This window comes from Lissotriton vulgaris, chromosome 9 (genome assembly GCF_964263255.1).
Source record: "Lissotriton vulgaris chromosome 9, aLisVul1.2, whole genome shotgun sequence".
Taxonomy (NCBI): domain Eukaryota; kingdom Metazoa; phylum Chordata; class Amphibia; order Caudata; family Salamandridae; genus Lissotriton; species Lissotriton vulgaris.
In genome coordinates, this window is record NC_141697.1 from 721,599,457 (window position 1) to 721,611,558 (window position 12,102).

Below are 12,102 nucleotides of genomic sequence, written 5' to 3' on the forward strand. Positions count from 1 at the left end.
TGCTCCTGGTCTACCTAGTGGACCGAGCCTGGTAATATGATCATTATGTTTTAGGGCGCCATTAAACCAGAGCAGGTGCTCTTGGAATTTTAGTGGGATTTCAGTCTCCTCGAAAGGAGCGTACTCTTCCGGAGGTTCCTTTATTTTGTAATAGTGAAACTCTTTTGTTGTAGCGTTTGCCGCTGGAAAGTTTATCCATGAATAGAATACCTCTGTCTGCCGATATTCGTGAGCCTCTATCACGAAAATTACTGTACCACCTTGTGGTATCAGTCCGTTTTCTATAAGTTTCAAAGTTATAGATTTTCTTAAGTGGACCGGGATGATAATTGCATCCGGGTCAGTCTGTTCGGGACCCTGCTGAGTCGGATCTGCTGCGGCCCCAGTGGTTCCGTTTTCTCCTGGCATTGTATAAATGCAAGGTTTGCAGAGTAGGTCTCCAAGGAGACAAAGATTAGGTGCACAATATTTTGGAACACTGTATCCTTCAACGTTGAATAAACCAGAGCTTTACAAAGGAATCTCTTCCTACTGAGTTCGGGCGGATTTTAACCTTTCACCCACTCCAGACGGCTATTGGAGTATTTACGGAAGAAAGGGGTCTGTGTGAAAAATGCACGACTGAGTTACTCTAACGTCTTGCGTTAGTTTATCGCCTTACCAAACGTTGGGCGCCATGTAGTGTAGTTCCTAGTTTCCCACTAGGCCCTGCGCATTGGAATAACATAAACAGCAGTATCGACGTAGAAGTGCAGATCTTCCAGGCCTCTACTGACTATGCTAAACTTAATTGGGTTTGTTACCAACTAGCTCAGAGGTCACTGGAAACTTTCTTGACTGAATAGGAAGTGATCAGCTTCCCTGGCACAGACAAGAAGGGATTCAGTTTTCCAACAACCGTGCAACATGACAACTTTGCTCCTCAGATCAAGAGTCAATCTCTAGGGTCGTGTGAAACAATAGACAGTTATTTTACTCAGTCAGGTTAGTGCAGTTTACTTTCACAATATGTAGAGAATAGATAGAGAGACGGGCGTTTGTCAATAAAGGGTTAACATTTATTGAACAGTCTTTCTTCTCGTACAAGAGAAATGTATTGCCACAATTGCAAGACTTATTATGATAAAAAGTACGTACAGTAAGATAAGTATTGTGAGATAATACTGTAAAAGCATTGATATGGTTTCTTAGCCATACAATGGTTTAAAAGTAATAAAACATATATACAGTCATATATACATTAGGCTAAAATACTCAACTGGTGCTTCTAACTACACCTACCCCAGTGTACCTGACCTAAGCCTAATACTTGGGAGGGGAGTAAGTAAGTAGCTTTAAGTTAAGTTGGTTTTGCCAAGGTTTGCTTCAAGAATTCTCACTAAGGGTTTAGTCAACACCATACCTCTGAATAGAATGATGGAGGTCTGGTATCTCCTTCAGGGGGAACTCGGTATTCCAGTCACCCGCGAGGGTAGACCAGAAACGCTGGAGCTGGATTTCTCTGTAGGAGAAAGACAGCGTCTCTCTTCAGCGCGTCGAGGAAGAGAAGGAGGGGGGACAGCGTCCGCGGGCAGCTGGCATCTGCTGGGCTATTCGCAGAGGGACGGCTGTTCAGCTCCTTGTTTCACCACACCATCGTTCGCGCTTTGGCAGCGATAATGGTATCAGCAGCTTGCATACAGCTGCTTCATCAAGCGACGGGCAACAGGCTGCAGCAACAGGCAATTGCTTAAGGCAACGTTGGTAATATTTATACCTGACAAGTGCCTGGTTTGACGTAAGTTTGCTGGACATAAGACGTCACTTAAAGATGTCACTAGGAAGTGATAGCTATCAGTTGCTCATTAGAGTTCCATTACTAATCAAAACACAGCAAGCGGGGATTTCCAGGTTTGCTGAGTTTTTATCTTGTTGAAGAACTCGGAGTGTTAATCTAGGAATCTCAGATAGTGACTTCTGCTCTGTCATTGCATTAGCTGGTTGCAAAGGGAGTGGCAGAGAAAACTATTCTGGAATGTGGCTCTGTTTGTGTGAGGCCAGAGATGACTTTCTGAATATCGCACTTGAACGGTTATGCCAATATAGGGAATAAATGGATTTATAGCCGAATAGGGGCATAAGGTCACAGTATTGATCAGGATCCTAGATAAGCACGCAACAGACTTTCAGCCTAGAGGCGTGCCAATCCGTTAGAGGGAGACCTTCTGGAGGCCTATTAGTCTGGATAAAAAACAATATCAATGTTTCTGTAGATATTGTTCCCACTGACACTGATGATATCTTGGGTCTTAGCCTTAAATTTCTAAACAAGTATCAGATGTATTTGTTTAAAATATATATAAGACCAAGGGAACCCTTGCAGGAGTCAGTAATTGTCACTCTGCTAGAGGATGTCCTTCGATACTATCCATGCTAAAGATCTTGTCATACTTGGAGGTGATTTTAATTGCTGTTACAATCCATTACAGGGAGTAAACATGATTACTGAAGAACAGGACCTAGCAATGGGTATTCCCTTATTGGAGATAGATGAAATGATGAGACCATCTGTTTCTGCACTCCAATTGCTTAATTTTACCATTGAGAAGGGACTAAGATCATGCAATGGCAGAAGCCAATTAGACTCCAAATGCTCACATACCTTCTCAAGAGGGCTATCCTCTTCAAAAATTGATTGCATCATGATAAGTATTGGCTATTGGGATATTATCCAGGAATTTAAGGTAGATTGCAATAGGAAGGATAGTGATCATTTCCCTTTGTGCTTGGATCTCACGGGGAACTCCTTTATGATGCATTCTTCCCCTCTATCAGCTAGGGTTCCAGATGTGATTTTCTAATAATAGGAGGGCATTAAAGTGGCCATCCATCCTGGGTAACATTGAGCTTCTAACACAAGTTAATAACATCTTTGTGGATTTAGTATCACACTTTATAGAAAGGCATTCTAGTGGCCAAACGATAACCCAAAGTCATCAAATTTTGATGGAGAGTATAAAACCCCATTTAACTAAACCTTTTGCTGGAAACACCAAATTGAAAACCACGTCTGGGCATCCCTATCTTTGGTTCGACTCTGATTGTGCCCTTGCAAAGCAAAACCTATCCAAAGCACTGGATACAAAAAACATAGTTTTGATTAGGGAAGGGAGGGGTGTATACAATAATGCCCAGAAAGTTGCATGTGGAAGGAAGTGGGAAGACGATAACTGGGAGGAATTGCTATCGGCTTCTAAAAGAAATGACCAATTCCTGTTTTGGAAAATTATAGCGAATGGCACTAAGGCAAATATCCCGGCCCAAGATTATACCCTGGATCCTAAGTCCTGGTATAACCATTTTTTTCATCTTTATGCAGTTCCGGTCCAAGCAAATGAAGCTTTCTCAGCTACTGTTGATACATTTATGTTATCTAATCAGGGTTCCTCCCTCCAGTTTAGTATGGCAGATACAATAAGGGCAATTGCTGCTATAAAACTTTCAAAAGCACCCGGGCCTGATAAGATCCCGGGAGTTCTATTTAAGCATGATATAGATGTCTGGGCTCCTTATATAAATCTCCTCTGTAATGGTATTGCCAATGGTCAGCCCATTCCTGGCTCATGGAAAGGAGCGGAGATCGTCCCAATTCACAAGAAAGGTTCCAGAGACAATCCCGCAAATTATAGACCTATCAGCCTTTTAGACATACTACAAAAGGTTTACGCAAAACATATTTTATATAGGCTAAATGACTGGATTATGGTTAACAACGTGCTCTCTCCCTGCCAAGTTGGTTTTAGGAAGAAAATAAGCACCATAGACCAGGTCTTGAGGTTAATAATTATTTCATGGAAGTACACAAGGTTGCGTGAAGGTCACCCGTACGTCGCCTTCATAGATTTGAAGGCAGCGTTTGACTCTATTCCTAGAGATCGTCTTTGGGCCAGTCTTTTACAGCAAGGGGTTCCAAGTAACATTGTATTACAGTTAATTAGGTTACATGAGAAAACATATGCAAAAGTGCGATGGAAGAAAGCGGGAGAACTGACAGAAGAGATACCCATAAAAAGGGGTGTGCGCCAGGGCTGTGTCCTGGCACCAACCCTGTTTCTCCTGTACGTTAATGACATGGTTGTGGCTTTTAAAAAAGCCAACCACGACTCCACAAAATTGGGAGGTGAACATATTTGTGCTGTAACTTTTGCCGATGATACCATCCTGCTATCTCAAACTCCAAGGGGTCTTCAAAACCTCTTAAATGCGCTGGATGGGTATTGTAGACAAAAGGGGCTTGAAATCAACCCGATAAAAACCAAGTATATGACCATCCCATAAATGCTTTAAAAACAAAATGCAGTCAAATGGAGTTAGTTTGGAGCGTGTTTCAAATTTCGTATACCTGGGGGTGACTATTGACTCAAAACTTTCATGGAACCCCCAGATTGCGAAATACAAATCCATTCTTAACCAAAACACAGCTCCAATTGTAAAAAAAACTTGTCTCTACAACATCAAAGGCAATTACTCCTGCATTATTAGTCTATAAATCCAAGGTCCAATCAGCTGCACTATATGGTTCTGAGCTATGGGGAGGGGAGGCCCTCTCACCTCTAACACTAGGGAAGAACAAAATCATGAGGAGGCTTACTGCCCTTCTACAAAATACTCTGGTGATTCCTCTTATGCTGGATTTAGGCATTAAGCGGATCGAGCATAGGGCCATATGGATGTCTCTCTCGTATTGGATTAGAATATGGACCACAGAAGAGCTACAAATATATAGGCAGGCATTAAGTGAATTGATCGCCCTTGACACTGCTGTCACATTTCCATGGCTGATTCATATCGGTAGGTGGTTTTTGAGTTTAGGTTTGAGCAGGTATTGCCAATACCCGTACCAGCTCACCCCTGACTCAAAACAGGAATGCAAGACCATCTTTTGGAATTTCATTGATCAGAGTATCACCTGGCTAAGGCATAATATTAAGATAGCTTGGCAATATCTCCAGCATCTCGTGTGCTCCATAAATCTTAAACCTTACGCATAACCAATGCTTAAGGGAAGCTGACAAGAGAGGGTCAGTGGTTGTAATGAATTATGATAAAGAAGCAAGGAGCCAGTTATTAGATTAGACTGCTGTAAGAATGTAATAACTGAAGCAGTGAAATCAGCAGAAAAAAACATAATATCTTTCTTGATGAAACGGAAAGGGCTGGGCTTGTTGCCGGAGGATGAATATTCTTATCTGGACATCGCCTTTCCCAGAATTCCAGTTATTTATTTTTTACCAAAAGTGCACAAATGCCTTACCCTCAGGGCAGCCCTGCCAGGTCTAGTAAGTGTTCCTTAAGAGAGAGGCTTTTTGAATTTATTTATATTTACATAGCACCTTTAGTGAGGAACTTACCTTCCTATATCAAATGGGACATCACCAACTTTTTAAGAATAGTTGATAATAAACCATAGCAAAATGATCTGATCCTTGTAACAATGAATGTGAAGTAATTATATATTTGCATAAAACATGAAGATGGCTTGTTGAGAATGGAACATTTTCTTAACAGTAGTTTGGCCACTTTACTATCACATAGCCGAATGCTTTTAGAAATTACACCTTTTGCCTTTAACAACAATTTTTTCCTTCATGAATATGATTTGTATCTACAAGTTTGCGGGACTGCTATGGGTTCAATTTTGCCCCTTCGTGTGCCTTGCTATTTATGAGGAGGTTCAGAATGGAACATTTGTCTTATTTGGATCTGTGATAATTGAAGAATAATATCCGTTTATAGCTGCATATTTATAGAAAATATTGTCATTTGGAAAGGGAATGAGAAGAGATTGTGTCACTTTCATTCCTTATTAAATCACAATTCAATAAATATTGAATTATCTTTGGAATTTAGCTCACACAAATTCTGCCTTCTGGACTTGAGATTTAGGTAGTTGAAGGGAAGGGTTTGAACAGAATTTATAGAAAACCCATTTCAGTGAGTAGTACTTTACATTCAATCTCAGCTCATCTGTCAGACCTAAAAGCAGAATATCCTTTAAGGTGAACTGCTTCAAGCACGTACGATTTGTAGTACCGACCTGGAATATCAGAAAGACGTAAGGAATATAACAAAAAGTTTCCATAGAGGGCTTATACTAATTATGTCACCAATAAAGCAGTAGAGAGAGCTAGCAAAATTCTCAATACATGGCATATGATTATCTAGGAGATTGAATAATTAATTTCATACTGCAGTGTCGCGTTTTTATCAAATGATTGTAAAAAACAGTTCTGGTTTTGAACAGTGTCATAAAATTATTCACTGGCCCTGATGAAGCGATATTAGCAGTAGTGAAACACATGTTAGCCTTTGTTTCTAAGTAACAAAGAATTTAACTTGTGGTGAAATCATTTTTCAAAAAAGGAATCACATTGATTGAAGAATAACAGAAGTCTCCAGTTTGATATCTATGTACAATAAGAAGAGCCCTTTAACTCTGTCTGTTTGTACTTCCCATACACATTGTTCTCCTGTATGAAGATTTGCAGAATTTGGGCAAAATCAGAGGCTTGCTAGAGTCTAAATCCTGATATAATATGAAACCTGGCCTTTTCAAAGAGGCTATGATCAGAGCTCAAATATAATTAGAATGCTGTCACCTCACCGTATGGCACCAAAATAGACAAGCAGATATTTATACAGGTCAAGTTGATTTCTGAAGTACCCCATCACTTGCACAAGTAGATATTTTTTATAAGTTCCACAGTGTAAAAACATGAATAGGTCAAAACTGATACTACCCAGCCTCCAAGATCCCTCAGATGAATACATTTTTCCCAGATGTCCACAATTGTAGTTTCTCTTTTTCTGTAGGAAAAAACTCTGATGGAAATTAGTGTTTTTTCAAACTACAGGGTTATGGAAATCATGCGTTTATGGAAGGTCAGTTTAGTACATATTTCATTTCATTCTACTCTTTCATCAAAGAAAACTCATGTAGAAATCCATAGAAGAGAACTGAAAACCTCCCATACTGTTCTAGAACATTGGCCGCTCTCTCATAAGGTAAGCAAATATTTGCATTTCTCCAAACGATTCAAGGCGGTGTGGAAGTTTCAGAATGGTCTTTGTGTGTTTGTGAAGGATGATAGTTGTAATTTAAAAGGAGTTCTTCTTGTGCATGTGTTTTCATTTAAATAGGATGTGATTTTAAATTTTTTTGATTCTATTGTCTATTGATTTGGAAATCGGTGATGTTGGGTTGTGTTTCAGGTGCACACTTTTTACACTCAAGACACCAAGATAGCATCTTTTGAAGAGTTACTAATAGTTAAATCTAAAAGGGTCGACTTCATTGTGAACTGTTTTGAGATTAAGATATCCTGCTTTATCAAAGGATCAAAATAAACAACACTGAAATTGTGTTCATTATTCAAAAACAAATATTCCTGAAACCCTTGCATCTCAAAAATGCTAACCAGCAACATGACATTGTACAGTTTCACTTAAATCTACAGGTCCACATCGACTCTTCAGATTATTGAAGTATCTTCATATGATATCTGGCACACTTGGTACTTTCTTTTCAAGACAGATGTGAAATCCAATGCACGAACTTCAGTCTTTGGAAAACAGGATTATTGCAACACATTGTGCCGGTTTCACAAACATCCTTAACAAAAAAACATCCTTGCATTATAGAACTATGTAGTATGCTTCTTCTCAACAGGAGAACCCATAAGCACATAAAAGGAATGCAGAACACCTGGCAGTGTACTCTTTTAAAGAAGATGTTCAGGGAGAAAGAGTGGTCCAAGGCCACCAAGAGCTACATATAAAGGCTCAGAAACATCTGACTAACCATGTGTCACAGTACAGTATCCACACGTTGCTGAACCTTTAACACAAACGTACACCCTTTTTAAAAGTAGATGAGTCCGTATCAGTAGTTTTTCTATTAGAATGTGCTCAGGCAATGATTAGCACTCACTGATCTATTATTTGGAGGTACAAAGCAAACACAAGGAGATGATGGACGGAGCGCTGAAACTTTTCAGACACTCACCCTCAGTCACAATTCAGAGTTGAATCCATCATCATTCTTTAGCTCACTTTGCCACCTCAGTTCAGACCCAGCTTTATGCAAATTGATCTTGACCCTGTATCTCATGGGAACAGTCCAGCCCGAACTGCCAAGCCAGGTCTTCCCTTAACCAGTAGCAAGCACCCTGGGACCGGTTTTGTGGTAACACCCCTCATCATCCAGGCTAGCTTGAATCCAGTGGCAAAGTGAGTAAAGTACTCACGTCTGGGCATACACTGCCAACTTAGGATGAACAAAGCAAACACAAGATGATGGACAGAGCACTGAAACTTTTCAGACTCTAACCCCCAGTCACAGATCTGGGTGGAATCCATCATCGTTCTTTAGCTCACTTTGCCACCTCAGTTCAGACCCAGCTATTTGCAAATCAGTCTTGACCCTTTGCCTTTGGAGGCGCAATAAAAATGTGGCTTTTTTAAAATGAAGAACTTACTTCACCGTACCATCAGTTGTTAGAATGCCGTATTTACAGATTTACAGACTGATAGAGGTCTTATAGCACTCTAAATTGTGTGGCTGCATTATATTCATAGTTTAAACGCACTTACATATATTTTTATCATTTGCAGTGTTTATGCTTCTTACGATGCATTTATTCTCGCTATATAAATATTGAAATGTAGTGTACACATTCAAACAGGGTTTACATGTATTAAAGACACTTATAATTTATGTACACATGATATGTTGGATTACATTATATCCTTATAAATGTAATTGTGTGTCGTTTAAGTTGCCTGCACTGTAGGCCTAACATTGCAGATTATTGTTATCGCCTTGGTTGCTCAAGAAATAATTAAATAAATCCTTTTTGTGTGCGAAGACAGTATATTCTCATCCTTCTACAGGCGCAGGAATTTGAACTCGTTATTCTTAGATTTAAGGAGATACCCGAAATGTCTTTGAAGAAGAGTGAAAGGCGAGAAGGGAGGATGCCTTCCATGCCTGGTCCATTTGAAACCCTAGGCCACTGGAAGACAAGAAGAACCTAATTAAAGCTTCTATGGAAATCTACTGGAAAAATATCACAAGTGAAACAGTTCCTCATGGGAGGCATTTAGGGGCGGGGGGGCTGAACTTTGTCTTTTTGTGTTATGCGCAGAAACAGAGTAAGGAGACTTCTAAATTTTTCGGAGAAGAAGGAGCATCTTAGAGCGAGCTCCATAGCCTTAAGCTACCCAACCCATTTGATGTGAGTACTTCTTAGGAAGTCAACACATGCTGAAACCTTTGTGAGAAGATATATGGGAAATAGGCAGGACCCTTGGTAAGAGCAGTGTAGATAAAGATAACCATTGTTTACTTCCTCATGAAAAAGGATTTGGACTCAGCTTCAATTCTGTGTTGTATTTTGATTTTGAAGTTCATCACATTATGTACTTTATGCCGAATGAATTATATTCGTAGATTCGGCTCTTCATTGATTTTCATGTACCTATATACTCTGATTTTAAGGTGTGTTTATATTCAATTATTTTTGGTCTTATAATAAAATCCATAAACAGGAATTCAGAGTCTGTGGTCTTTTAAACATGACTACATTGTAAGTATAATCTTGAATGTTTTTGCTCCCTTCAACCACTTTCAGCAGGCAAATAAAAGACCATCTGTGCTGAATTTAGTAGGGAAGGCAAGGACTAAATTTAGTGTAATCAAGACCAATAAAGGCCTGTGGTAGTTATTTCGTTTTTGGCGACTGTGGGGCATCTATCAATTTTTTGTAAATATCTGTTGGTCCTATTTTGAGCGTATACGTGGTTTACATTACAAATAAGATGGACTCGAAATCTTTCATTTTTGGCAGATTTCCTGCATCCGTCAATCTCTAAATAACTTCTGTGTATTTCGGTGCCTCACACATTACAAAAATAAACAATGAGCTATAGAACTATTATTGAGAAATAAAAAAAAGATTAGAATATACAAAAGTAAAACACTAAATCAAGGTAAATGAGATATTCTTGTCCTGAAACTGGTGGCTAAATGTAACACACACTAACCAAAAATCCCAAAATCTATCCACATAACAAGGAGTTAGCGACTGGATGTACCATTCTTCTGGTCAAAAAAATCGGTCGCAAATTGCAACCAGTCATTTTGCGACCAGAAACTCAATTTGCAAATCAACCTTTGTACTAGTAGGGTGGATTGCAAAATAAGGATTCTAAATTATTCAGAATTCAACCTACCAAATTAATATTCATTATATAGCTTGCAGATTGTGACACACTCTGATTGGGAACACACATAGGGATGGTCCTGCTAGGGTCAGCAGACCACGATTTGTAAGACTGATTATAACTCAAGTAATCTTTCAAAATAAAATGGTAACTGATTTCCTTAAACAAAATAGGGCTGCTTATTTTCTTTGATGTTTTAAAAAAAAGGTTTTAGAAAGAGATTTGAGTGGTATCCTAGACCACTGGCTACTACATCTAAAACCCTTACCACAATTCACAAAGGAAAGGAAAGTGGTCCCCTTCCATTTTGCGAATAGGCTACCACTTTAACTTTAATCGCAATTTGGAAGGATGCCTACAAGGCACCCAATTCAATTTGAGATTCAGTATCCATTTTTAAACACATTTTAGAAGTTAGTAAAAGTTTACACTCACCTCGCTGAAAGCTCCTCGACCAATCACTTTCAAGATTTCAAAGTCATCTCGTTGAAGCTGGATTTCCTTCAGGCGATTTGTCACAGACTCCGCTAAAAATCAAAGGGCATACATTAAGAGGTCTTAAGAGGCAAAGAGGAAATGTATGACAAGATCAGGAATGTGTGAAAGAAGCAGTCAACAACCTCATATTTAAAAATATTTCCTTTCATTTACCTCCTTTTTTCAAAATTCATAGCCTCAGAAAATAGAGCCCTTTCCAGTTCTGGCAATCTCCACTGTCTACATGTTGGCTGCCAAAGATCCTTAAAATTGGCCCATTCGCAGATACTCCTCAGGCCACCATTAATAAAATGCGTATTAGCTGATTTCTAACAACAACAATTGTGTAATGCTTTTTGAGTGGCATTCTACTGTGCTATTTTATTTTTTTTAGTTAAAAAAAGAATTTTATTAAGCAAAAGCAGGGTGTCAATACAAAGTAAAAACAATTCAAGAGAGAAATATTAACACTCAAGTAAAACAATATGTCAAGAATAATAAGATATAACTAAAACTAAAAACGGGCTTTAAAGCAAAACAGAGAGGAAACAATGGTTATGAATATAAAAACAATGCAATAGTGGGGAAGTATAATAAGATAATGAAGACATAGAGAACGTCAAGGGTAATTAAGGAGGTTTGGAGACTTCTTGTTGAGCAGGCCGTAAATGGAATGAACGTTTAACACATACATCAAGATATAACGTAACTGGAAGCCATAAGTCCATATTTTATTTAAAATTACAGGAATAGGTCAGTCACACAATTCATACTTGTTTCTGTTCGAACTTTTTAAAGCAGTTTCTAAACGACTTACCAAAAGTCTTTACTTATGAAATGAAGTAACACAAGTAAGCCAGGCATAAATCACAAACTTTGAAAAATACATTTCATATTCAAATCACGGTCCTTCACTATAAAAGTGTCCTTCTAATTTCCAGCCTTCTATCTCTATCAGAAGCCAAAATTAGACTGGAAATTATAACATGAGCTCCGACTTAAAAAGAAGAGGCTCCAGTGAGCTAAATGTACAGCATGTTTGATTCATCCTTAAAGCTGTTTGTGTTCCTCGTGGACTCACAGCCATACCTTGACTTGCTTTCAGTGCTATATTAAAAAAAACTACTAACCAGCGAACAATCACCCATTCCATTCACTAAGAAACGTTGGGGCAGATTTACGTTTCCTGGCGCATTCCTGCAAATCAGCAGGGATGCGCCAGGAAACTTGCGACCAGCAAAACCACCCATGCGCCACCACTGATGCGCCCCATTTACAATGCGGCGTGCCGTGGCGCATAGATGGGCAGATGCGTGTCGCATCCCCCGGTGGAAATGCGGTGCATTGCTGGAGTTGCGTCGC

General features: G+C 39.1%; 1 protein-coding gene across 3 annotated transcripts in view; it reads right to left on the reverse strand.

Moving 5' to 3' along the window:
• DMPK (DM1 protein kinase) overlaps nucleotides 1–12,102 on the reverse strand; it is an 809,400-nt gene that overhangs the window by 508,296 nt on the left and 289,002 nt on the right. For all 3 annotated transcript variants that reach the window (XM_086938460.1, XM_086938459.1, XM_086938458.1), the window contains exon 2: nucleotides 10,699–10,790. In XM_086938460.1, coding sequence (XP_086794586.1) covers nucleotides 10,699–10,790 — 92 coding nt within the window. The remainder of the gene's footprint in view (nucleotides 1–10,698; nucleotides 10,791–12,102) is intronic.